We start from the raw sequence: 27,700 nt of genomic DNA, 5'->3' as shown, positions 1-27,700 counted from the left end.
TTTTTTTTAACATGTTCGCGGCCATTTTGAAGGCCGCTTGCAGCTGGCATTATTAACAGCCGGCTGTTGCGCGCAGATTTGCGCGATCGGGAGCGTCACGACGGACAGCTCCGCAACACTCCTGACACCTACCCGCGGGCCGCGCCCCCAAGCTTGACAATGCCTGGGTTAATCTGACTCCGATGAATATAAAAGATTGCTGGGCACTATTTTGAAGAAGAGCAGGGGAGTCCCAGCCAGTATTTATTGCTCAAATCAACATCAAGAAACTGATTGTCTGGTCACTGATATTCTGTGGAAAACACTCACACCGACAAAAACAGAAAATGCTTGAAATGCTCAGCAGGTCAGGCAGCATCTGTGGAGGGAAGCAGAGTTAATGTTTCAGATCGATAACCATTCATCAGAACCAAAACACACCAACAGCAAATTAACTCACATTTCCTACATCAGAGCAAGACTAAACTTCAAGAGTCGTTAATTGGCTGTAAAGTAGTGGTTGTGTAAAACTGTATACAAATGCACTTCATTTCCAGTCTTTTTCTTCAGTTGTGAGTTTATATTGCTCCTTTTTTCTTTTTAGGGAAGGCGTTTTTTAAGTTTTTTGTTTAGCTGGGATGTGGAATTCATCAAGATGATCCATGGCACCATTAAGAACCAGCTGCACCTCTTTCCTAAGTATGAGCAAAGTAATTTGGGAGGTTTGGGGGTGGGGTTAAGGCAAAAGTTAGTTTAAATATAGGAATGTGAATGAACGAATTTTAAGCATGCAGTAATCTTGCGTTTGGCTATTTAAAAAACAAAATGATGAATATTTAAACTGAGGGATATAATATTAGATATTCTGGAGTTCTGATCAATTAGTAAATTACTTTTATTTGTCTTTGCAAATTTGGCTTTAGGACAGAGCTGGTTAATCAGTAATACGTAATGCCCTGCTCATTTCATAGAATCCCTACAGTGCAGAAGGAGGCCATTTGGCTCATCGAGTCTGCATCAACCCTCTGAATGGGCACCCTACCTAGACCCACCCCTATCCCCGTAACCCCACCGAACCATTGGACACTAAGGGGCAATTTAGCATGGCCAATCGACCTAACCTGCACATCTTTGGACTGTGGGAGGAACCCAGAGCTCCCGGATGCAACCCAAGAAGACACATGGAGAACGTGCAAACTCCACACAGACAGTCACCCATGGTAGGAATTGATCCCGTGTCCCTGGTGCTGTGAGACAGCAGTGCTAAGCACTGCCACCGTGCCGCCCTTGCATTGCTTGCCTTTATATCATTATTGTTTAGGCCGTGTATCATATTATTTTATTTGCTGTGTGACATTATAATCTAATCCTGATCTAGACACTTTATAATGGCGAAGGCCAGGGAGCTAATGTGCTCTCTTGTTGCACTGTTCTATTTTGATGTGCAAAAGTGATTGTTTTTCCCGCAGGCAAGTGCCTAGACTTAGCTCTATAGTTACTTATAGTCCAATATTGAGATTTCCCTAAATGTAGTAACGTAGCATGGCTATCTTTCGGGACAGCGTGTGAACTTTGGGTTTGGCATGTTACTCTATGTTGGAGATCTAAAGCAGAGAATCAGTCCGTGCAACACTTAAGTTCTTGCTTTAAATGTATTTTGGTAAAGCAGCATTTTGTAGTCTTTTCCTTTTGGTCATAGTGTCCTTGTTCTGCCAACACTTCACTTTAAGCGACATAACTTGTGCTTGAATTTTTGCCTGTAGGTCCATCATGCCCTTTATAGCTGAAGTTTATTTGAGAGCTTGGAAGAAGGCATCTGGAGTGTTTTTGAAGGTGAGTGTTGTTCTCGTTCAGCCCCAGGGATGATGCCCACAAGCTAGTCCTCACTGTCTGCAATCCAAAATACATCCTCTTATACATTCTTTAGCTGGGGATGCTTTTCTTAGTTTCTTAATATTCAGATAATGTAATTTCTTATAGATTCTGTCATACTCTGTTGACGTTATCAGTATTATTTATTTCCTGCTCAACCACCTGTTAGAAATGCAACTGCATAAATTATATTGGAGTGGAGCGTTTGAAGTGTAATGGTAATCGGGACTAGTAATCCAGAGACCCAGGCTAACTCTCTGGGGACATGGAATCAAATCCTACCATGGCAGCTGGAAATCAGAAATCTAATAAAATCTGGAATTATAAAGCTAGTCTCCACAATGATGACTGTGAAACCATCATCGTTTGTCATATAAAGCTATCTGGTTCACTAATATCCTTCAGGGAAGGAATTCTGCCATCCTTACCTGATCCTGGGTGGCACGATAGCACAGCGGTCAGCACTGTTGCTTCACAGCACCAGGGACCCAGGTTCGATTCCCGACTTGGGTCACTGTCTGTGCGGGGTCTCCATGTTCTTTCATGTCTGTGGGTTTCCTCCGGGTGCTCCGGTTTCCTTCCACAACTACCGAAAGAGTGCTTGTTAGGTAATTTGGACATTTTGAATCCTCCCTTGGTGTACCCGAACAGGTGCCGTAATGTGGCGACTAGGGGCTTTTCACAGTAACTTCATTGCAGTGTGAGCCAACTTGTGACACCAATAAAGATTATTATTATCTGGCCTACATATGACTCGGATCCATAGATATCATAGAATTGACAGTGCAGTGTGGTTCATTTTTTAAAAAAAAATGTATTTTTTTACAAACGTATATAAAATGTTACAACACATAAACAATTCGGGAACCAGGCTTCCCAATAAATGACTATACGGTTTGTACAAATTTTTCCCCTTTTTCAATTCCCCCCCCCACCCCTCGTGACGAGCAACTCCTCAACAGGGTCTCGAACATCCCACCATGCCTCAAACCCCTCCACCGAACCCCTTAACTCGTATTTTATCTTTTCTAGCCGGAGGAATACAGGTTACCCAGCCAGGCTGCTACCCCCGGTGGCGTTGCTCACCGCCACTTCAGTAAGATCTGTCGCCGGGCAATCAGAGGAGCAAAGACCACAACATCGGATGTCCTCCATGAGCTCCGGCTTCTCCGAAACCCCAAATATCGCCACCGTAGGATCCGGCTCCACTTCCTCTCCCACTATCCTTGCTAGGACCACAACACTCCCGCCCAAAATCTGTCCAACTTTGCACAGCTCCAAAACATGTGCTTTTGATTCGCTGGTCCCCGCTCATATTTCTCACACTCATCTGCCACTCCCTGGAAGAACCCATTCATTCTTGCACGAGTCATATGTACCCTGTGTACAACCTTGAACTGTATCAGGCTCATCCTTGCATACGTGGAGGTCGCATTTACCCTTCAAGTATCTCACTCCATACTCTCCAATTTATCTTCCTTCCCAGCTTCCCTTCCCATTTTTCCTTAATCTTTGCCACCCGCTCACCTCCCTGCTCTCGCAGCCACAAGTATATATCTCGAACTCTACCCTCCCCTTCCACATCCGGCAGCAACAGTCGCTCCAACAGGGTGTATCTAGGGAATTCCTTCCACACCTTCCACGCAAAGTCCCTTACCTGCAGGTACCTAAACTCACTCCCTCTCGAGAGTTCTACTCTCTCAATTCCTCCAGACTGGCAAACCCTTCCTCCAGATACAAATCCCTCTCCCTGACCAGCCCTGCATCTCTCCACCTCCTATACATGCCATCCATCCAGCCCAGCTCAAGCCCGTGATTTTCTCACAATGGCATTAACATCAACATCCCCATCCTAAAATGCCTCCTCAACTAGTTCGAGATCTTCACCGGGCTCCCTGAGTACATGCTCGGCGCCATTGGCAATGCTGCCATCACCATAGCCCTTAAGCTGGACCCCTTACAGGATTCCTCCATCCGAACCCATTCTACCCCCTCTCCCCACCATTGCCGCACCTTCTTCGCGTCACCGCCCAGTAGTAATGGAGCAGGTTCAGCAACGCCAACCCTCCTTGCTGCCTCTGTAACAGGGTCCTCCTAACCCGTGGCACCTTCCCTGCCCATACAATGTCCGAAATAATTGTGTCCATTTTCCGAAAAAAAGGCCTTCAGAACAAAGATGGGTAGTGTCTGGAAAATGAACAGGAACCTCGGCAGAATGTTCATCTTTACCACTTGGACCATCCCTGCCAAAGCCAATTGCAAATTGTCCACCTCTTGAGTTCCCCCCTGGCCTCCTCCACAAGCTTTGTTAAATTCCACTTGGGAAGCATCACCCATTCCCTTACTACCTGAATCCCCAGGTATCTGAACCTGTCTCTAGCCACCTTAAATTGGCTCGCCGTCCCAACTCATTCACAGGGAACACTTCGCTTTTCCCTACATTTAACTTATACCCTGAAGACGCCCCAAACCTCCCCAGTAGGCCCATGATCCTCTCCATGCTCTCCAGCTGGTTCGAAACATGCAACATACAGGTCGTCAGCATAGAGCGACACCCGATGCTCCCTTCATCCCCTCATAATCCCTTGCCTCGCTGCCGACCCCCTAAGAGTCATTGCCAGAGGTTCTATAGCCAGCGCAAACAGCAAATGCGACAGCAGGAACGCCTGCCTTGTTCCCCTGTGAAATTCAAAGTTCCGTGAGCCCATGTCATTAATCCGCACGCTCTTCCTCCGTGCCACATATAACAAGTGCACCCATGCTACAAACCTCGACCCAAACCCAAATCTTCCCAGGACCTCAAACAGGTACCGCCATGCCACCCAGTCGAATGCCTTCTCCCTGCGTTCGTGAACACCACTACCTCCGGTACCTGGACTCCCGACGGGGTCATAATTACATTTACCAGCCTTCTTATATTGCTAGAGAGCTGCCTGCCCTTTACAAAGCCTGTTTGGTTCTCCGGGGACACAACCTTCATGCTTTCCACCAATAACATAGCCAGCACTTTCATGTCTGTGTTTAACAACGATATGGGCCTATACGACCCACATTCCACCGGGTCCTTCCTCTTTTTCGGGATTAACGTGATCGCTACCTGCATCATAGTCTTTGGCAGCTACCCCTTCTCCAACGCCTCATTAAATGCCCCCAAGAGATGTGGTGCCAGGTCCGTCGCGAACTCCTTATAGAATTCCATTGAATAGCTATTGGGCCCTGGGACCTTCCCCGACTTCATACCCCTTTTACTGTCCAACATCTCCCTCAGCCCCAAGGGCTCCTCTAGCGCCTGCCTCTTCTCTTCCTCCAGCTGAAAAAACTAGTTCATCTAAAAACTGTCCCATGTCCCCCTCTTCGTCGCCCCCCCCCCCCCCCCCCCGTGTCCACCATGTACAATTCCTTGTACTATTTCCTAAATGCCTCATTTATCTTCCATGGCTCTGACACCACATCCCCAACCCCAGTCCATATCTTCAATATTTCCCTGAGCGAGGCCTGCCTCCATAGCTCGTGCGCTGGCATTCGACTCGCCTTCTCTCCGTATTTGTATTGCACCCCTCTTGCCCTGCGCAGCTGTACTACCACCCTCCCCGTTGTCAGCCTATCGAATTGCCCTGTAATTTTTTGCTCCTCGCCGATCCCTCCGTGGTGGGCATTTGCGAGTACTCCCAATCTACCTCGTATATAAGCCGGTCATATTCGTCCCTCCTTTTCCTATCCAGATGAGCCTTGAACGAGATAATTTACCCTTGGCTTTCAGCGCTTCCCAAAAGGGGGCCGCCGACACCTCCCCATTCTGGTTTGATTCCACATAATCTTTAATATCCATCCGCACCTTATCACGAAAGCTTCCATCTGCCAGAAACTCAGAATCAAGCCTCCACCCCAGCCTGTGCTCCCATCCCGATCTCAACCGAATCTCCCGCCAGTGGGGCACATGGTCCGAAATTACTTTCCCCGTGTATTCTGCCCCCTCCACCCCAACCAAAATCGCCTAGCTCACCACAAAAAAGTCAATTCTGGAATACATGTGACATGTGGAAAAAAAGGAATACTCCTTCCCCCTGGATTCTTGAAGTGCCACGGGTTCATCATACCCGTCTTTTCCATAAACCCACCCAGCTCCTTTGCCATTTGTATCCGACCCATTGACCTGGGGCTTAACCTATCCACCTTCGGTTCGAGGACACATTTTAAAAACTCCTCCCAAAATCAACAGGTGCGTGGCCAAGTCTGGGGTCGCTGCCAACAACGCCTCATAAAACCTATATCATCCCAGTTTGGGGAATACACATTTACTAACACCACCGGTGTCCCTTCTAATAACCCACTCACAATGACATATCCCCCACCCGTCCCTCATTTCCTTCGCGCTCACAGACTCCGTTTTCTTACTCATTAAAATTGCCACTCCCCGTGACTTTGAATCAAACCCCAAGTGGAAAACCTGACCAAGCCACCCTTTCCTTAGTCTAACCTGGTCCTTCATATGGAGGTGTGTCACCTACAGAAATGCTACGTCTGCTTTCCAGCTCCTGAAGTGCGCAAAAACCTGAGATCTTTTAACTGGTCCATTAAGCCCTCGCACGTTCCATGTTATCAGCCTAACCGGAGGCTTAAGCCTCCATTCCTCTCTACCGTCAGTCATCCTGGCCCATCCAAGGTTGCCCCCTTCTCCGCACTTGACCCTGTCTCTTCTCTCACCTTGCCGTGCCGCATCAACCCCCCACCCCCGCCGGGCCACCTCTCTCGGCCTTCTTCCCTGCCTCACCTCCATTCACCAGCATTGGTTGCGAGTGTGGCAGCCCCTGCCTAAAGTTCCACCCACTGACCTCCCCCACCCCCCACTCTTCAGCTCAGTTGAAGAAGGCTCCCTGCTGACCTTACCCTCCCCCACCCAAACCAAGACTCATCCTGAACTCTAGGTCACCTCTCCCAGGAGCAAACAAACAAGAGATAAAATACACACAGTCCCAGAAAGAGGAAGGGGGGATGGGGACAGCCGTTCCCACATAAACGTTTCACCCCTGCTACCCTTTGTTAGCCTAACAGTAAATAACAAACCAGAAACAGAACCCCCTCCAGATCAGAGGAAAAGACCCCCCCCCCCCCCCCCCCCACTCCCCTACCTCCACCAACCTTATTCCCAATTATTTAAAAGTGTCAGCACTTCAGTCCCCAGAATTGTTCAATTCAGTTCTCTCCCAGTTTATGCTCCTTGATTCCTTGATCAAGTCCTTGGCCGCTTCTGGAGTATCAAAGTAATATTCCGGCCTCCAAACGTCACCCATAATTTCGCTGGTTCGAGCACCCCAAACCTGATCTGCCGCCTATACAGCGCCGCCTTGGCCTTGTTGAGCCGAGCACGGCGTTTCGCCATCTCGGCTCCAATGTCCTGATATATTCGGATCTTGTTTCCCTCCCATTCACAGTTGCTCTTCCCCCTAGCCCACTGCAAGATCTCTTTCTCCACGAACTTATGGTGTCTCATGATCACCGCCCGTGCCGGTTCCCCTGCTCCGGACTTCTGCCTCAGAGACCTGTGCGCTCTGTCCACTTCAAGAGCCTTATCCAGCACCCCCTCCACTACCAGCCCCGCCAGCATCCTTGACACGTACCTCGATCCTTGACATGTACCTCGTGCCACTCACGCCTTCCACTCCTTCAGGCAGTCCCACTATCCGCAGGTTCTGCCGTCTCGAATCGTTTTCCTGCTCCTCCACCTTTGCTCTCAATGTCTTGCAAAGATCTCCCAAGAGCCCCACCTCAGCCTCCAATGCCACCACCCAATCGCTGTGATCCGACATCACCCTTTCCATCTCTCGGATATGCGACCCATGCACCTCCAAACATTTCTCCACTCTCTCCATTAAGCCCTTCAGTGCCATAACCCCTTCAATAGCTTTCAAATAATCCTCCTGCATTTCCTTTCTCTGCTGGCAGAACTCATAATAATAATAATCGCTTATTGTCACAAGTAGGCTTCATGAAAGCCATCAACTACTCCATCTGGGGCTTTCCGTCTTGCACAAGCCCTTCTCCCTTCACCATCCTTTCACTGGCTGCTGGGCCACAGGTCTCCTCCAACTCCTTGGCCAGGTCTTTCACCATCTTCCGGGTCTGGTAGCCAGCAGACATACCATTCCCAGGGGAAACTATTCCTCCGACCTTCAACTACACCTTTCTGTCGAAGTTGCACCCAATATTGGGTAAAAAGAGCTCTTTTTATGCCTTCAAGCAGGAACTGCCCTGTGTGTGACCACTCACACTATGGCTGCCACCCGAAGTTGCAGTGTGGTTGATTCTTAACTGCCCTCTGAAAAGACCTAGCAAGCCACATCGTTCAGGGCAATTGTAGTGGGCAACAAGTTTCCAGGAAATAATAAATAATTAAACACTGAGGGAGGAGCAACAGGATTTTTCGGCGTGCAATACTTTAATAGGTATTTGTTTTTAAATTAATTAATTAGTTCAAGAAATGTCAGTCAGCAGGGTAACGTGCTTCACTTGTGAGTTGTGGGAAATCTGATGCTTCAAGCATCCCGGACAACTACATCTGCAGGAAATGTACCCAATTGCAGCTCTTCACAGATCACATGGATTGGTTGGAGCAGCAGTCGGGTGCACTTGGGCGTATGCAAATAACAGAAAGTGTCATAGACAGCAGTTTTAAAGAGATGGTAATACCCAAAGTACAGACAATATTTTGGACAACCACTACAAGGGGCAGGCAGTCAGTGCAGGAGTTCCCAGTGGCTGTACCCCTCTCAAACAAGAAAACCGTTTTGGTTACTGTTGTTGGGGGTGGCCTATCAGGAGACAACAAAAGCAGCAGGGAGAGCGGTGGTACCAAGGCTGGCTCTGTTGTTCAGGGAGGGTCAAAGCACAGAGGAGCAGTAGTTATAGGGGACTCTATAGTAATGGTCACAGATAGGTGCTTCTGTGATCGTGAAAGAGACTGCAGGATAACATGTTGCCTCCCTGGTGCCAGGATCGAGGATGACAGAACGGGCACAGGGCATTCTGAAGGGGGAGGATGAACAGCCAGTGGCCGTGGTACACATTGGCACTAACAACATAGGCAGGAAGAGTGACGAGGTACTGCAGGGGGAGTTCAGGAAGTCAGGTAATAATTTAAATAACAGCATCTCTAGAGTTGCAATCTCGGGATTACTCCCTGTGTCACGTGCCAGTGAGGCTAGAAATAAGATAGTGCAGAGAAACAGGTGGCTAAAGAGCTGGTGTAGGAGGGAGGGTTTCAGATCTAAATCATTGGGATCTCTTTCGGGGCAGATGGGACCTGAACAAGAAGGACGAGTTGCACCTATATTGGAGGGGCACCAATATCCTGGCTGGGAGGTTTGCTAGCATCACTCGGGAGGGTTTAAACCAGAGCAGTAGGTCAGCAGGTGAAGTAGCTGAGGGAGAGCTAAAGACTAAGGCCAGTAAGACTAAGAGGACGAACAGGCAGGGAGAAGTTGCTGAACACAGCGGGACTGGTGGTCTGAACTGCAAAAGATGTAAGACAGATGAACCTAGAGCTTGGATTAGTACTTGGAACCATGATGTTGATATTACCGAGACTTGGTTGAGAGATGGACAGGATTGACAGCTAAACATTCCAGGATTTAGATGCTTCAGGTGGGATATGGGGGGATGTAAAAAGGATGGGAGAATCGCATTACTGGTTGAGAATATCACTGCTGTACTGAGGGAGGACATCTCTGAGGGCTCATGCAACATGAGACCAACAGGTTGCTCACTTCTGCAATGTAAGATCTCAAATTGATTGGGGATGGAGCGATGCATGAGGAGTTCTGGCTGCTGACCGGAATGCCTGGAGACGAACAGTCAGGAAAGGCATGGAAAAAGAGAACAAAATAAATGACCAGCTGTGAGAAAAGAGAGCCCATCAGAAGAAAGAAACATCAGTTGATCTCTGACCGCGCCATTCATCTGTGCAAGCTGCGGAAGTGACTTTCACTTGTGATTGGCCTCGACAGTCACGATTGGCGATGTTCAATCCAGAAGTGACTTACATCTGGGTGCAGTCCACCGTTTCCCAAGATGGACGGATGCCATTTGAGGTACACTGCAGTCAACTACGCTCATGACTAACCAATTCATTTGAAAAAGTTGACGTCATTCATCGTTGCAAACTATTTAAATATTCAAAGGTCACCCAGTTATTAGAAGTTGCTTGTCCAAAAACAATATTTTATAATTGTTATGTGGAGAAGAGAAAACCTTGCCATTCACTTACCACACGCCCTTCTTTTGCATCTGCACTTTACATAATCTAACTAGGTGATTATATAATCCTAAAATGTGTTATCTTTCCTTAGACAATTGAATACAGTTGTATCCAGGATTTTATGCATCATGGAGTTTATCTTCCAAAGAATTCCCCAGTCCACTCTAAAGTGCGAGAGGTATGTACAATTTTAAGTAATCTTGGATTGGATTGGATTTGTAATCTGTAGTTTTTGGAAAAGTTTCTGGATAATTCCTTAGCGCATTGTAATCAATCAATTTACTAATGCAGTAACAGATTATAATTGAAACTGTGGTAAAACTTTCATATGCTTGTAATAAATGTTCCTCTTTTGTTTTACTTTCTGTATCGCATAGGCGACTTGACATGAGTGGTGAATTCAGGGTGTTTTTTAATGTTTTACTTAGTTGTCTCACAAAAGTCCTGTGTCTCTGTCCTGCATTGGGTCAATACATTAACTTCAACTTATGTTCGTGAAGTAAAATCTTACTGCAGTGCGAGTCATTTCTCATTGGGTTAAATTAATTGGTTCTGCCAATGGCCATTACTTTTTCTTGTGTTTTTTCCTTTCCTGTGGTTCTCTTGAACATTGGCAAAAACTCCAGGTCTCAAGCATTTCTTATTTTCTATCAAAAACCCCTCCTATTGAATTTGAAACTCTTTTCTGCGCAAACCATCATCTTATTTATAGATGTTGCCTATGTTGGGACTGGTGCAGGTGTGGCTGAGAATGAGGTCACTATATATTTAATTAACCCAAAGTGGCCAATATCTAAAATGTCGTTATGTGTGAATGGGGCACATGGCCATCTCCTGTGCTCTATGCTTCAACGACACTGACGGCTTTGTGAGTTTGTATCTTGGGCTATTTCCAGTGTATACCCCAGGACTAGATTATCATAGAATTTACAGTGCAGAAGATGGCCATTCGGCCCATCGAGTCTGCACCGGCTCTTGGAAAGAGCACCCTACCCAAGGTCAACACCTCCACCCTATCCCCATAACCTAGCAACCCCACCCAACACTAAGGGCAATTTTGGACACTAAGGGCAATTTATCATGGCCAATCCACCTAACCTGCACATCTTTGGACTGTGGGAGGAAACCGGAGCACCCGGAGGAAACCCACGCTCACACGGGAAGGATGTGCAGACTCCGCACAGACAGTGACCCAAACCGGAATCGAACCTGGGACCCTGGAGCTGTGAAACAATTGTGCTATCCACAATGCTACCGTGCTGCCCCTGACTAGAAGGATAGACTCTTATGCACGGTAGCACTGTTGCTTCACAGCGCCAGGATCCTGGGTTCGATTTCCGCTTGGGTCACTATGCGGAATCTGCACGTTCTCCCGTGGGTTTCCTCCGGGTGCACCGGTTTTCTCCCACATGTCCTGAAAGACATGCTGTTAGGTGAATTGGACATTTTGAATTCTCTCTCTGTGTACCCGAACAGGCGCATGTGTGTGGCGACTAGGGGATTTTCACAGTAACTTCATTGCAGTGTTAATGTAAGCCTACTTGTTGCAATAATAAAGATTATTATTAATAACAACGATTATTATGTTATTCTCAGTTTCTCATTACGTAAAGAGCTTTTTAAATATTTGCATCCTGGCCTGACTACAGAAGCTGCTTTTTGCTGCAAACATGAATTAATATTGTAAGAGAAGCCTAAATTGTAACACTCATCAATGTGTGAATTCATGTTTACAGTTGTTAAGTTACTTTCATCAGCAAAAACTACGTCAGGGGGTTGATGAAATGCTGCATCGGCTATACCAGCCTATTCTGTGGAGAGCACTAAAGGTACTTTTAATTTATTTTTTCATGGGATACTGGTATAGATGTCTAGGCCAGCATTTATTGCCCATCCATAATTTCCCATGAGAAGGTGGTGTTGAGCCCATGTGGTATTGGTATACCCACACTGCTGTTCGGAAAGGAGTTCCAGAATTCTGACCCAGCTTTTTAGAATAAGTTATTGAGACTTTATTTTAATGTTAAAGAGATGTTTTGTAAGGTAAACATTTTGACAGATGTGGACCATTTACTATATTGAAGGATTTTGCAAAATAGTATAAATTGAATTTTACAAAGAACAAACATGGCAAATGTTTACAGTATTGTCCAGTATTATACTACCTAAAGCAAGAGTGAACAGCCCAATCCCTGTACTGAAATCTTCCCCATAGTTGAGGGGTAGGGATATTCTGTATTTTTTTTAATCATTACATTTTCAATATAACTTATTAGTAAAATTGAGATCACTGCATCTTGATCATGTGAAGTGAGTTCTGTTTTCATGAGAATTCTTCAGCACCATGATGTAAACAATGGCCTGGATCTTGCAAAGCTGTCAATATTCCTGTCATTGCACCTCTGAACTAACAGCATGCACAGTTAAATGCAGAATTCCAGAAATCCACAGCTAACAATGATTCTACATTTGGCATAGTGTACCATTTAAGTCCCTTCGATTGTAATCAAGTAGCAATCACTAAACTGATGAGAACTGGCCCTTTTACTCTAAGCCACGCTGTAAAACCTCTTGAAAAATGTATGCATTGTTGACTACTGTCTAAGGGGATTTCTGATGCCATAATAAGTTCATCCTTACTGCTGAAAACACTCTCTGGCCCTGGGAAACTAATTTATATTTGTGCTGTATCAAATTTCTCTCCTGAAAAAATGTTGGGATTTTTTTCAGCTTAATAGGACAGTTTTTATCTTAATGTCGGTTTATGCCAGACTTATTTTGTTTTCTGTAAAATTTAATTATAAATGAGGGATGATTACTACATTTTGCTTCCTAATTTACGGTCTCTGAGAATAGCTAAATGAGATTGGCTGCTTGCTCTGCAGTATAACAATATTACTGTTATTTGATGTCTGGAGACCCTCTTGACTTGGTGACAGATTCAGATTGATGGCAGGATAGGGAAAACCCATGCCACAAATGGCTAGATATTTTTCTTCGAGGTCACCAATGAGTACGATTGACTTTGACAGCTTCAACAAAACATAAAATAAAGAAAATAATGTGGACAGAAAACATAAATAGTCATGATGTGGAGATACCGGTGTTGGACTGGGGTGAGCACAGTAAGAAGTCTTACAACACCAGGTGATAGTCCAACAGGTTTCGAATCACTAGCTTTCAGAGCACTGCTCCTTCCTCAGGTGAATGAAGAGGTAGGTTCCAGAAAGTCAAAAATGCAAGACGATACTTCAGAGCAGTGCTCCGAAAGCTAGCTATTCGAAATAAACCTGTTGGACTTTAACCTGGTGTTGTAAGACTACTTACTGTGCTCAAAAAAGTCAGTACAGATTTCAAAATGGAGCGCTGTGTTTAATCAGCATTAAAAAAAATTTGTAGATATACCTGAAAGATTTGAAAATAGCAAGTGCGGTGGATGTGATATATATGGACATTCAGACTGCCTTTGATAAGGTGCCACATAAGAGACTCCTGACAACGGTCATGGCATAGGTAGTTCGTGACCATATAGCAGAATGGGTTGAAAGATGATTATAATAGAGAAAGTAGAAGTTGAGGAAAATCTCCAAGATTGACAGAGTGGGAGTTTGTGTGTTCTGTATGAGACCATTGTTGTTTACCATATGCAGAAACGATTGGACTCTGTATTTGGAGGTATGGTGTGGCACTGTGCCATTCCTGTCTCCATACTTGACAGAATCTGATCTTCCATGTATTTCCACTATTTTCCATTTTTATTTCACTCAAATTTGCTTTTTATTTTGAAGGCCAGAAATTCTGAAGTGCGAGCAAATGCAGCAATTCTCTTTGTTGAAGCATTTCCAATTCGAGACCCTGGGCTATCCAATGAAGAAGTAGACATTGAAATCCAAAGGCAGTTTGAGGAAATTTTTGTAAGTATAGTTATTATATTTTGGGGGGGGGGGGGCGCTGGGGGAAGAGACATGCTATTATTTCGACTTGCACGCAAACAAAAACTTGGCAGTTAACTGTTCCTTGGTGCATTCTCCATGGTAATGCCTCTACCAATCAGAGTCCACCTGCCAACGAATCAACTCTCTCCTCTCGTGCATTATGAATTGTGTTCCCGTTACAACTGGTATACATGTGAATTCTACCTTAATGTGTGCAAGATGAAAAGCTTTGACAGTATGTCTCTTTTATTTTCAGAAATACTCAAGTTCTGTACTATCAAACAACTATAATAATTAGTCTAAAGAAATCTCTATGTTTAACGTATTAGTCAGGAGGTACTTTAATTTATTTAATATCAAATTGAAACAGTTACAACTGGTTATGGCTGCTGCTCAGTCCTGTTGTTGTTCTTTAATTTGGCGACCCTTAAAATGCCCCCACGTATACAGTCACCATGTTCTTGAGTAAAATAGAAGTTAATGAGTTAGGGTCACAATATGCTGATTGTATTGATGAAGGCTGGTTTGAGCGGGTGTAAAGCGTTTTATTGTGGTGACGCGAGGAACTTGACAAATGGACAAAACATGGGCCTCAAGAAGAATGAGGTTTTTTTTCAGATGATCACGATGGTGTGTATTGTTTTAGTTTTAACTCTTCACCGAATAAGTTATCTCATAAGTGGCAATCATGTATTACAGTATCAAAATATAATATTTTGACACTTTGATTTTTTCCTTTTGTAGAATCTTCTGGAAGACCCTCAACCTCTGGTTCGCTCTACTGGTGTGCTTGGTGTGTGCAGAATTGCTGGAAATTACTGGGAAATGATACCCCCTTCCATTCTCACAGACCTTCTAACCACAGTGCTCCGTGACCTGTCTGCTGATATAAGCTCTGCTGATGTTCGTTGTTCTGTCTTTAAGGTATTAGAGGGTATTTTCTTCCAGTTCCCTTTTAGCTTGAGCTCCCATCTTTAAAAATCGGAAGTATCTGCACCTCGCCCAGACTCGTCTTTATGCTGGAGCCAGCATCTTTGTCAGCCAACTTGTGTCATCCTAGGGCAGCAGCACTACTCCCGACTGTCCTGACCTGCTGATCATGGCTTGGTGATGCAAGAGAAGCAATTTTATATAGATCCCCTGAGTATTAATTTCAACAGTATGGTTTTTTTGCCTGAAAGTGCACACAAACCAACCTCTCGGCCTGGTACTTGTTTCACCATTTAATTCAACAATAAGGAAACTCCAGGATTTTGAAATTCCATCAAAATTCACATGGGTGTGCATTACTAAATTGATCATGTTGTGAGATGCCACAAGCATTTTTTACATCTAAAATATTTTTTGAGAATTTGCAGTCATTTTAATTGCACAATCGTAAATACAAATGTATCTCAACCTCTAATACGGCCAAACAATTCTATTTTGTGTGAAAATATTTTGTGTCATCCTCCTGTTCTGCAGTGTTTACCAGTTACTTTGGATAATAGAATGAGCCACCCTTTGTTGGAGCAACTTCTTCCTGGACTGAAAAACAGTCTCCATGACAACTCAGAAAAAGTCAGAGTAGCCTTTGTTGACATGCTGTTGAAAATTAAAGCTGCCAGAGCTGCAAAGGTAAGATTAATCGGAAAGTGAAGGCTTCAAATGTGAAAGAGCAATAACTGCTTGTCTTCAGGGTTGCCAAAAAATATTGCGCAAGTAAAATGTAATTCATTCCAAAGTCAGGAATGTAGTGCAATACAAGAAAATTACATTTCATTGGACAAAGAATTGCATTTTAAATTATGTTTATATGTTTTTCAGTCATAGTGGTCTGTATCTTAGTAATAAGCTAGTAAGCTGAACCTCAGGTTCAACTCTTTGCTTTTAGAAGTTGGAGACTTCCACCATTATAGAGCTTTGTATAAGACCTGACGTCATTAACTCTATTTGGAATGAAAATGGATACATATTAGTATCGGGATTGAAGATTATTTGGATACAAAAAGTAGATGTAATGAACTATTTACCAAATCCCAGGGCCACAGAAATATTATCAAACAAGAAATAAAATTCCACACCAGGAGTACTGTGGACAGTTTTGGTCTCCTTGCCTCAGGGAGGATATACTTGTCTGAGAGGAAGTCAAGGAAGGTTCACTACTGTCGTGTGAGAGAACCTTTAAGAACTGGGTGTTTATTAAATAGCTGTACTGGATGTACTTTAAGAAATGGGTGTTTATTGAATAGCTGCAGTGATGTCCGAGTGTGGGTGGAGCTGGGCTGGCTGTCTTTCACTTTCGTTTTGGGCTGGCAGCTACAGGGTGTGTGTAGTTTCATTTTGTAGATTGGGAGCTGCAACCAGAGAAACAAGGTGTAATTCTGGTCTGTCTGCATGAAAGTAATGTCTTCAGATCACCTGCTAATTTAACAGTGATAACTACTCTCAGTAGAACATTTAAACCTGACCTCTGTGTTAAAAAGGGTCTTTTGTCTTATGGATGTTGCAAGGAAAGATTCAGGGTTACTTGTAGAATATTGTATCTGTGGGGATGATTGGTGTTGACAGTTGTTAAGATGTTTACTGGGGGTTTATAAAGTATTAACTGGTTTCATAAATAAGCATTGTGTTAATTTAAAAGTACCTTAGATCACTGTTGCACCACAAAGTTGGCCCGTGCGCTCCCCATAACCACAATCTATTAAAAGATGTGGGTCAGGTGAACTCCATGATATATTTGGGGTTTCTAAACCCTGGCCAATAGCACTCACTGTTTCCTAAGGTTCCGAATAGATTAGACTGATATTCCCTGGAGTTTAGAAAAATGAAAAATTATCTGATTGATGAGCCTTTAAGAATTTAATATATTTCAGTTTGGGTATTAAGAACGCTGGGAGGTTGTATTCTGTTAACCATTTAGGAATTAAATGAGTATTGATTTCATTGGAAGGATGGTTAGTATTTAGAATTTTCATTCCTAGAGGGCTGTGGAGGCTCAGTCGATGAGTATATTCGACACAGAGATTGACCGAGTTTTGGATACTAAAGGAATCGGGCTATTAGAGGCAGTTTGGGAAAGCGGAGTCGAGGTAGAAGATTATCCATGATCATATTGAATGGTAGAGCGGGCTCGAAGGGATGAATGGCTTATTCCTTCTCCTATTTTCTTATATGCCTTGTTCGATTTTAGCTTTTCAAACTTTGCGGTACCATGAGGATCAAGGAGAGTGAGTTTGCACAACTTTACTATAGGAGATAAAATACTTTGAATGCCATCAGCTTTGGAATCAAAAGACTTAATGGGCTTAAAATTTATTTTCCTCTTTCCAAGCTTTATCTTATGCATGCATTCAAGAGATTTGAACAAGAAACACTGACACCTATATATTTAACTGTCATTCACAAAACCCATACAAAATGTTGGAAAATTGATGGTATTACAATTATGACAGCATTTGACAGATATTAATGAGAATACTTTTATTATTCTTCCAATTTAACAGTTTTGGAAAATCTGCCCTATGGAGCATCTTCTAGCTCGTTTGGAGCTTGATTCTCGACCAGTTGCCAGGCGTATTGTTAATCTCTTATTTAACTCCTTCTTTCCTGTGAATCAACCTGAGGAGGTATGGTGTGAACGCTGTGTCACACTTGTCCAAATGAACCCCATGGCAGCGAGGAAGTTTTATCAGTATGCACATGAGCACACTGCACCAACCAACATTGGTAAGGTTCTGTGTTGATTACTTTGTGCGAAAAGAAAGAAAATGTTTATTAAAGGAAGAAAAAAAAAAACTTGCATTTATATAGCACCGTACCCAAAGTGCTTTACAGCCAATAAAGTTATTTTGCTCATCTGCTCAAACCATCATCAATGCCTTTGTTACCTGTAGACTCGAGGATTCCAGTGGGCTCCTGACACCTCCCATCTTACATCCTCTGTAAACTTGAGCTCATTAAAAAATACTGCACAAATCCCAAATTCCATTAAGTCCTGTTCCCCCTTTGTATTAGGTGATGATGTCTGAATTTTATAATGCATGGAACCGGCCATTCTCCGACCGTTTTCAGCGCGGGAGCCAGGAGTTTCACCTGGCGCCGCTGCTAGCCCCCCACCGGTCCCGGAATCGGTGAGGGTTCGGCGTAAAACGCCCGCGAATTCTCCGTTTCAGCCGGCACTTAGCTGCTGTCACATCACAGCTCCAGAGTCTCAGGTTTGATTCCTAGCTTGGGTCATTGTCTGTGTGGAGTTTGCACGTTCTCCAGAATCCAGCCCATTGCCTTTGTTTTCCCTGTTTCCTTTCCCATCTCTGTAATTTCCACCAATGAGAACTTTGCGCTATCTCAATTATGCCTCCTGCATACCTCTTGACTTTCTTCGCTCCCCTAAGCCCTAGAATTCCATTCCTAAATATCACTGTCACTTGACCTTTCTCTCCTTTAAGAATTACCTGAAAACCAATCAGTTGACCAAGCTTTTGGTAATCTATCATAATACTTCCTTGTGTCAAATTTTGCTTGATAATACCCTGGAAAATGCCTGAGGGCAGATGGAGCTGTGGGTTTAATGTCTCATCTGAAAGATGGTCTTCTGATATTACTACATTAAAATAACAGCTTGGGTTGCTTTCTTGTTAATCATAGATATAGAATTTACAGTGCAGAAGGAGGCCATTCAGCCCATCGAGTCTGCACCAGCCCTTGGAAAGAGCACCCCACTTAAGCCCATACCTGCACCCTATCCCCATAACCCAGTAACCCCACCTAACTTTTTTTTGGACACTAAGGGCAATTTAGCATGGCCAATCTACCTAACCTGCACAACTTTAGACTTGTATGAGGAAACCGGAGCATCTGGAGGAAACCGCTCAGACATGGGGAGAACGTGTAGACTCCACACAGACAATGACCCAAGCTAGGAATCAAACCTGAGACTCTGAAGCTGTGATGTGACAGTGCTAACCACTGTGCTTACCATGCCGCCTGATAACAAACATGATTGACGATTGTTTACCTCTGTTACCTAACAGTATCTCACTAAGTGTTTTTCTATGTACATTTTGGGATGAAAATTGGCAAAGTAGCATTTGTGGACATGAAATGGGTGCTGTGCAAAGTTTTTAAGGGTCTGATTTTTGCAGATAGTTCGGGTGTCATTAATTTGTGAAACTGACAGGAATTTCTGTCATCTGCACAAACCCTATTAAATGCAGAAACCCAGAAACTGTTTTCACTGCTCCTCAATAGGATGATGCATTGTTGAACTCATAGATTGAACTCGATTAGAAATAACTACATTGAGTGAACTTCCACTCTTTAACACTCGGTTGCTAACAGTCTCACCTCTGAAGTCATAAAGGTCTAGGTTCAAGTCCCAATCCTGGGCATGAGTACAAAAGCCAAAGTTGGCACTCCAGTGCAGGACTGTTCGAGGTGCCGCCTTGAGGGTGAGATGTTAAATCAAGGGCTCTATGCCTACTTAGGTGGATGTAAAAGCTCCCATGGCACTACTTCAAAGACGAGCAGGGAAGTTATCCCTGATGCCCTGGCCAATATTCACCCCTCAAACGCGATCACAGAAACCTATGATCGGTCAATGTCACAACGCTGGTTGTAGGGGTTTGCTGTGCAGCAAATTAGATGCTGTTTTTCCTACATTACAGAAGTATTTCATTTGGCTGTAAAGTACTTTGAGACATCTGGTAGGTTGTTGAAAACATTATATAAATACAAGTCTTTTTTTTTTACTGTTATCACTTTAAAATGTTGGTTAAAGTTGCGCCTTGTTGAATAAAGCGTAATTGTTTTTTTAACGGCATAGTAAGCCATAATTATTATTGAGCAACCTCTGACCCTGAAAAACAAATGATGTATTTGTGGTATGTCAAATTTCTCCATTCCATATGATTCCGTAAATTTTAAAGTTAATAACTATTTTATTTTCTGTGAAATTTGCAACATTTCAGCTTCTATTTTTATCCCATGTATATGGGATTATTATTTTTCTTTCTGCAAAATGATTTTAAAATATTAATCATAAAACCTGTTTATTGCTTCTTTGTTTGCAGTCTGTGAGCATTTGTTAGCGTAATTAGCTGCTGAGCCTACCTGGTGATGTACTGATAGATAATGCTGGAATGAATGGTTGGGAAAGGGTTGTACTTGCTACAGTCCTCACGACCTCTTTGAGGTCAGTGTAAAGCGCAATCACTTCACTGTTGACTGCAAAACCTGGGCTAATAATGTGTAGCTGGTGCGAGATATTTCTTGCTGCATCACTGCATTGTTCTTTATTGTAATAGCCAAGATGATGCTTGTGATTCGCCGATGCTTGAATGCTTGTATTGCAAGGGCAGTGAAAAATGACGACAGTGGCGACGATGATGAATATCAAATGGGAAATAGCAGTGTAAGTGCATTGCATTCCTTCCCTCTTAAAACTGTGTACAATTTTAAAAACATCGCATTATTTTCTTTATTCCATTTTAGGTTTTCTATGATTACTTGAAGGTGAGTAGCCTTCCTTCACGGTAGATTTCGGTATCACATTTGGCCTCTCGTTCTAGAATGCCCCACAAGTGGAGGCATCCGCGCCACATCTACTTTATCCATACCTATTATCATCTTGTATACCTCAATTTGTTCTCCCCTCATTCTTCTAAACTCTAGAGAGTATAAGCCTAAACTGTACAATCTCTCTTCAAATGACAGACCCCTTATCTCTGGAATCAACCTAATAAATCTCCTCTGAACTACCTCTAATGCCACTACATCTTTCCTCAAATAAGGGGACCAAAACTGTGCACAATACTCCAGGTGCGGTCTCACCAATGCTTTGTATAGTTTCAACAACACTTTGTTACTGTTATACTCTATTCCTTTAGCTATAGCTGCCAACGTTCCATTCACTTTCTTTATTATTTGCTGTACCTGCATGCTAGTTTTCTGTGACTCATGAATGAGAACCACCAGATTCTTCTGCAACAGAACACCCCAAAGTCTCTCCCCATTTAGATAATAAGTTGCCTTCCCATTTTCCAACCAAAATGCAGGACCTCACACTTATCCATATTTAACTCCATCTGCTACATTTTGGCCCACTCTCCTAACCTATCTATATCCATTTGTAAGGTTCTCATTTCCTCATTGCAACTTACTGTCCCACCTATTTTTGTGTAGGCTGCAAATTTGACCATAGAACCTTCTATGGAGAGGATGCAGAGGAGTTTTACCAGGATGTTGCCTGGTCTGGAGGGTGTTAGCTATGCGGAGAGGCTGAATAGTCTCGTTCTGTTTTCATTAGAACGACGGAGGTTGAGGGGTGACCTGATAGAGGTCCACATGATTATGTGGGGCATGGATAGAGTGAATGATTAGGCACTCTTTCGCCGGGTGGAGGGATCAGTCACCAGGGGGCATAGGTTTAAGGTCCTTGGGGCAAAGTTTAGAAGTGATGTGCGAGCAGGTTTTTTTACACAGAAGGTGGTGAGTGCCTGGAATGTGCTGCCAGGGGAGGTTGTGGAAGTAGATACATTAACAATGTTCAAAAAGCATCTCGACAAATACATGGATTGGATGGGTTTAGAGGGATACGGCACTAGGAAGTGCTGAGGGTTTTGGCCAAAGGTGGTATCTTGACCGGTACAGGCCCGGAGGGCCGAAGGGCCTGTAATTGTGCTGTATTGATCTTTGTTCTATCCCTGTATCTAAGTCATTTATATAGATTGTAAATAGATGGGGCCCAAGGTCTGAACCCTGTGGCGCCCCACTAGTTACATCTTGCCACCTTAATTAGTTTGGATGCTTGGTGCTTGTTTAATAATGAATCCACAAATGTTTAAATGTTTTGTGTACTTTAGTGCAAGCTTAAAACACATCACCTTTTCATACTTGTATGAATGTAGTTTGTTATCATTTGATTTGTGACTTGTTAGATCGCAGTTATGTAAGTGTGGTCACACCCAAGGTGCAGGCAGAGAAATGGGTGACCACCAGAAAGGGCAGGCAGTCAGTGCAGGAATCCCCTGTGGTTGTCCCCCTCTCGAACAGGTATACCCCTTTGGATACTGTCGGGGGGGATAGCCTATCAGGGGAAAACAGCAGCAGCCAGAGCAGTGGCACCACGGCTGGCTCTGATGTTCAGAAGGGAGGGTCAAAGCGCAGAAGAGTAATAGTTATAGGGGACTCTATAGTCAGGGGAACAGATAGGCGCTTCTGTGGACGTGAAAGAGACTCCAGGATGGTATGTTGCCTCCCTGGTGCCAGGGTCCAGGATGTCTCCGAACGGGTAGAGGGAATCCTGAAGGGGGAGGGCAAACAGGTAGAGGTCGTTGTACATATTGGTACTAACGACATAGGCAGGAAGAGGCATGAGGTCCTGCAGCAGGAGTTCAGGGAGCTAGGCAGAAAGTTAAAAGACAGGACCTCGAGGGTTGTAATCTCGGGATTACTCCCTGTGCCACGTGCCAGTGAGGCTAGAAATAGGAAGATAGAGCAGACAAACACGTGGCTAAACAGCTGGTGTAGGAGGGAGGGTTTCGGTTATCTGGACCACTGGGAGCTCTTCCGGGGCAGGTGTGACCTGTATAAGATGGACGGGTTGCATCTAAACCGGAGAGGCATAAATATCCTGGCCGCGAGATTTGCTAGTGTCACACGGGAGGGTTTAAACTAGTATGGCAGGGGGGTGGGCACGGGAGCAATAGGTCAGAAGGTGAGAGCGTTGAGGGAGAACTAGGGAATATGGACAGTGTGGCTCTGAGGCAGAGCAGACGGGGAGAAGTTGCTGAACACAGCGGGTCTGGTGGCCTGAAGTGCATATGTTTTAATGCAAGGAGCATTACGGGTAAGGCAGATGAACTTAGAGCTTGGATTACTACTTGGAACTATGATGTTGTTGCCATTACAGAGACCTGGTTGAGGGAAGGGCAGGATTGGCAGCTAAACGTTCCAGGATTTAGATGTTTCAGGCGGGATAGAGGGGGATGTAAAAGGGGAGGCGGAGTTGCGCTACTTGTTCAGGAGAGTATCACAGCTATACAGCGAGAGGACACCTCAGAGGGCAGTGAGGCTATATGGGTAGAGATCAGGAATAAGAAGGGTGCAGTCACAATGTTGGGGGTATACTACAGGCCTCCCAACAGCCAGCGGGAGATAGAGGAGCAGATAGGTAGACAGATTTTGGAAAAGAGTAAAAACAACAGGGTTGTGGTGATGGGAGACTTCAACTTCCCCAATATTGACTGGGACTCACTTAGTGCCAGGGGCTTAGACGGGGCAGAGTTTGTAAGGAGCATCCAGGAGGGCTTCTTAAAACAATATGTAAACAGTCCAACTAGGGAAGGGGCGGTACTGGACCTGGTATTGGGGAATGAGCCCGGCCAGGTGGTAGATGTTTCAGTAGGGGAGCATTTCGGTAACAGTGACCACAATTCAGTAAGTTTTAAAGTACTGGTGGACAAGGATAAGAGTGGTCCGAGGATGAATGTGCTAAATTGGGGGAAGGCTAATTATAACAATATTAGGCGGGACCTGAAGAACATAGATTGGGGGCGGATGTTTGAGGGCAAATCAACATCTGACATGTGGGAGGCTTTCAAGTGTCAGTTGAAAGGAATACAGGACAGGCATGTTCCTGTGAGGAAGAAAGATAAATACGGCAATTTTCGGGAACCTTGGATGACGAATGATATTGTAGGCCTCGTCAAAAAGAAAAAGGAGGCATTTGTCAGGGCTAAAAGGCTGGGAACAGACGAAGCCTGTGTGGCATATAAGGAAAGTAGGAAGGAACTTAAGCAAGGAGTCAGGAGGGCTAGAAGGGGTCATGAAAAGTCATTGGCAAATAGGGTTAAGGAAAATCCCAAGGCTTTTTACACTTACATAAAAAGCAAGAGGGTAGCCAGGGAAAGGGTTGGCCCACTGAAGGATAGGCAAGGGAATCTATGTGTGGAGCCAGAGGAAATGGGCGAGGTACTAAATGAATACTTTGCATCAGTATTCACCAAAGAGAAGGAATTGGTAGATGTTGAGTCTGGAGAAGGGGGTGTAGATAGCCTGGGTCACATTGTGATCCAAAAAGACGAGGTGTTGGGTGTCTTAAAAAATATTAAGGTAGATAAGTCCCCAGGGCCGGATGGGATCTACCCCAGAATACTGAAGGAGGCTGGAGAGGAAATTGCTGAGGCCTTGACAGAAATCTTTGGATCCTCGCTGTCTTCAGGGGATGTCCCGGAGGACTGGAGAATAGCCAATGTTGTTCCTCTGTTTAAGAAGGGTGGCAGGGATAATCCCGGGAACTACAGGCCGGTGAGCCTTACTTCAGTGGTAGGGAAATTACTTGAGAGAATTCTTCGAGACAGGATCTACTCCCATTTGGAAGCAAATGGACGTATTAGTGAGAGGCAGCACGGTTTTGTGAAGGGGAGGTCGTGTCTCACTAACTTGATCGAGTTTTTCGAGGAGGTCACTAAGATGATTGATGCAGGTAGGGCAGTAGATGTTGTCTATATGGACTTCAGTAAGGCCTTTGACAAGGTCCCTCATGGTAGACTAGTACAAAAGGTGAAGTCACACGGGATCAGGGGTGAACTGGCAAGGTGGATACAGAACTGGCTAGGCCATAGAAGGCAGAGGGTAGCAATGGAGGGATGCTTTTCTAATTGGAGGGCTGTGACCAGTGGTGTTCCACAGGGATCAGTGCTGGGACCTTTGCTCTTTGTAGTATATATAAATGATTTGGAGGAAAATGTAACTGGTCTGATTAGTAAGTTTGCAGACGACACAAAGGTTGGTGGAATTGCGGATAGCGATGAGGACTGTCTGAGGATACAGCAGGATTTAGATTGTCTGGAGACTTGGGCGGAGAGATGGCAGATGGAGTTTAACCTGGACAAATGTGAGGTAATGCATTTTGGAAGGGCTAATGCAGGTAGGGAATATACAGTGAATGGTAGAACCCTCAGGAGTATTGAAAGTCAAAGAGATCTAGGAGTACAGGTCCACAGATCACTGAAAGGGGCTACACAGGTGGAGAAGGTAGTCAAGAAGGCATACGGCATGCTTGCCTTCATTGGCCGGGGCATTGAGTATAAGAATTGGCAAGTCATGTTGCAGCTGTATAGAACCTTAGTTAGGCCACACTTGGAGTATAGTGTTCAATTCTGGTCGCCACACTACCAGAAGGATGTGGAGGCTTTAGAGAGGGTGCAGAAGAGATTTACCAGAATGTTGCCTGGTATGGAGGGCATAAGCTATGAGGAGCGATTGAATAAACTCGGTTTGTTCTCACTGGAACGAAGGAGGTTGAGGGGCGACCTGATAGAGGTATACAAAATTATGAGGGGCATAGACAGAGTGGATAGTCAGAGGCTTTTCCCCAGGGTAGAGGGGTCAATTACTAGGGGGCATAGGTTTAAGGTGAGAGGGGCAAAGTTTAGAGTAGATGTACGAGGCAAGTTTTTTACGCAGAGGGTAGTGGGTGCCTGGAACTCACTACCGGAGGAGGTAGTGGAGGCAGGGACGATAGGGACATTTAAGGGGCATCTTGACAAATATATGAATAGGATGGGAATAGAAGGATACGGACCCAGGAAGTGTAGAAGATTGTAGTTTAGTCGGGCAGTATGGTCGGCACGGGCTTGGAGGGCCGAAGGGCCTGTTCCTGTGCTGTACATTTCTTTGTTCTTTGTTCTTTGTTGTCCTCGATATTTAAAAAACGGTATGTTTCCTACTGCAATTTGTTTGTTATTTGCTGACATTAAAGCTGCCACCTGTGTTTTCCTAAATGTTATTTGTTATTTTCCTTTATTTTAGTGTGGATAGAGGCATTCCAAATTCCACAATTTGCACCTTTGGTGCTGGATGATTTCTGAAAAGCAGAATTGTTAAGAGCATGATAAAGGAATTTGGAGTAGGGGGATGTGGAGGGAGGAACTTGGAGGCACTTAATTAAAAAGTTGAAAATCAATTGTTCTTCCCCACAGGTACTGGATAGTGTGCTGTCTGTGAATGATAGTGCCACAATGGCCAGCTTACTGGAAATTACTGTTATTCTATGGAAGAGCATCTACAAGGCGCTGAATCAAAACAAAGAAGCTAAAAACTACACCATTGCCAAGTTTGCAACTGTGTTTCCTGAATATTTTAAAACTTTTACGGTAAAGTTTCTTTCTTTAGTACACAGTATTTAAAATCATTTTAAACTTGCACTGAGAGTAGTCTTCAATTTTGGGCTTTAACTGTTGTCTACTTGTGATGGTTTTATTGTGTGGACAATTCTAACAGCAAATAATAGACTGTTATTCCGAGCATTAATTAGATGTAATATTATTATTTCTACAGGACGACTGCTGTACTGTTCCTTTGGTCATTCTGGCTTCCTTCATGCCTGCAACAGCTGTTCCCACCTTCAGGTACATTCTGGTTTATGCAAGATTGTAGCAAAATGGCTTCTGTGTTTACTGGTTCACACTTCTATTATTGTATGTAACCTGAAACTGAAATTTCTTAAAGAATACCATGTCAAACTTTGAATTATTGACTCAGCTACTGTAGAGAGGGTATGAAGACGAACCAGAGTATGTTTTTGTAAGTTGCACTTTATGAATAGAGTGGTTGAAGCAAGTTGTTAGTGATAAAAGTAACTTGAACCACATTTTTCTGGATAACGAGGAGGAACAATACCTTGCTTGAACTGTGAACATTTAATTCTTGAATGCAAGTTAAGGGTTTTGATTAGATTAATATTTGTACTGGGGAAATTCATCCAATGATCAAGTACCTTCCCAATATATTCGCCAAAGATTATTAAAGAATTAAACAAATTTCCAGTCATTTGTGGTGGTTAAGATATTAGCTTGTTTAATGTATTGAAAATGTGACAAGGTTTTGATAGGATTCATACAGAAAAACTATTTTGTTTGGAAGAAGCAAGAACGTATGGACACAATCTTGAAAAGGGATCGTGGCCATTTACGAAGTAAATCACAAAGCAATAATATGGAAGGGTATCATGAGATAAGGAGCTAATGCAGGAAAGTTGAGTTACAAATCATTTACTCTCTCTGCCACTGACGCGCACTGTCAGCAGTGTGTACCGTCTGAAAAACGCACTGCTGCAACTCTTGAGTCTCCTTCAACGGTACGTTCTAAATAACCTCTACCACCTATAAGCACAATCTGTAAAGATTTAATCACCTGCTAATGTCGCATTCCAAACATTGCCTGGCATCTTTGAATCTGTCTATATATATGTTTTTGGAACATACCTCTTCATTCACCTGAGGAAGGAGCAGCGCTCCGAAAGCTAGTGACATCGAAACAAACCTGTTGGACTTTAACCTGGTGTTGTAAAACTTCTTACTATAAGCACAAAGGCAGCAGATGCACAGGAACACCACCTATATGTTCCTCTCCAAGCCATACACCATTCTGACTTGGATCTAAATTGCAATTTCTTCACTGTCGCAGAATCAAAATCCTGAAACTCTTCCTTAGCAACACTGTGAGTATACCTACACCTCATGATTCCCGCGATTCAAGAAGGTGGCTCATCATCTTCTCAAGGGCAGTTAGAATGGGGAGCAATGCTGGCCTAGCTAACGATGTCCACACCCCAGTGGGAAAAAAATGGGTTGTTTTGTCTTGGATAGTGTTGAATTTCATGAGTATTTTTGGAACT

The 27,700-nt window shown here is 44.0% G+C and overlaps 1 protein-coding gene across 2 annotated transcripts in view; it reads left to right on the top strand.

The window, feature by feature from the left end:
- Positions 1 to 27,700, top strand: part of ncapg2 (non-SMC condensin II complex, subunit G2) — a 142,275-nt gene that overhangs the window by 53,574 nt on the left and 61,001 nt on the right. For both annotated transcript variants that reach the window (XM_072508228.1, XM_072508227.1), the window contains exons 7-17: positions 584 to 678; positions 1,743 to 1,812; positions 10,197 to 10,283; positions 11,842 to 11,934; positions 13,894 to 14,019; positions 14,785 to 14,964; positions 15,505 to 15,657; positions 17,526 to 17,748; positions 20,325 to 20,431; positions 26,004 to 26,177; positions 26,362 to 26,432. In XM_072508228.1, the coding sequence (XP_072364329.1) occupies positions 584 to 678; positions 1,743 to 1,812; positions 10,197 to 10,283; positions 11,842 to 11,934; positions 13,894 to 14,019; positions 14,785 to 14,964; positions 15,505 to 15,657; positions 17,526 to 17,748; positions 20,325 to 20,431; positions 26,004 to 26,177; positions 26,362 to 26,432 (1,379 nt within the window). The remainder of the gene's footprint in view (positions 1 to 583; positions 679 to 1,742; positions 1,813 to 10,196; positions 10,284 to 11,841; positions 11,935 to 13,893; positions 14,020 to 14,784; positions 14,965 to 15,504; positions 15,658 to 17,525; positions 17,749 to 20,324; positions 20,432 to 26,003; positions 26,178 to 26,361; positions 26,433 to 27,700) is intronic.

This window comes from Scyliorhinus torazame, chromosome 6 (genome assembly GCF_047496885.1).
Source record: "Scyliorhinus torazame isolate Kashiwa2021f chromosome 6, sScyTor2.1, whole genome shotgun sequence".
In the NCBI taxonomy this organism is placed as follows: domain Eukaryota; kingdom Metazoa; phylum Chordata; class Chondrichthyes; order Carcharhiniformes; family Scyliorhinidae; genus Scyliorhinus; species Scyliorhinus torazame.
Note: the sequence above shows the minus strand (reverse complement) of the source record. Positions and strands in the feature narration are given on the sequence as shown.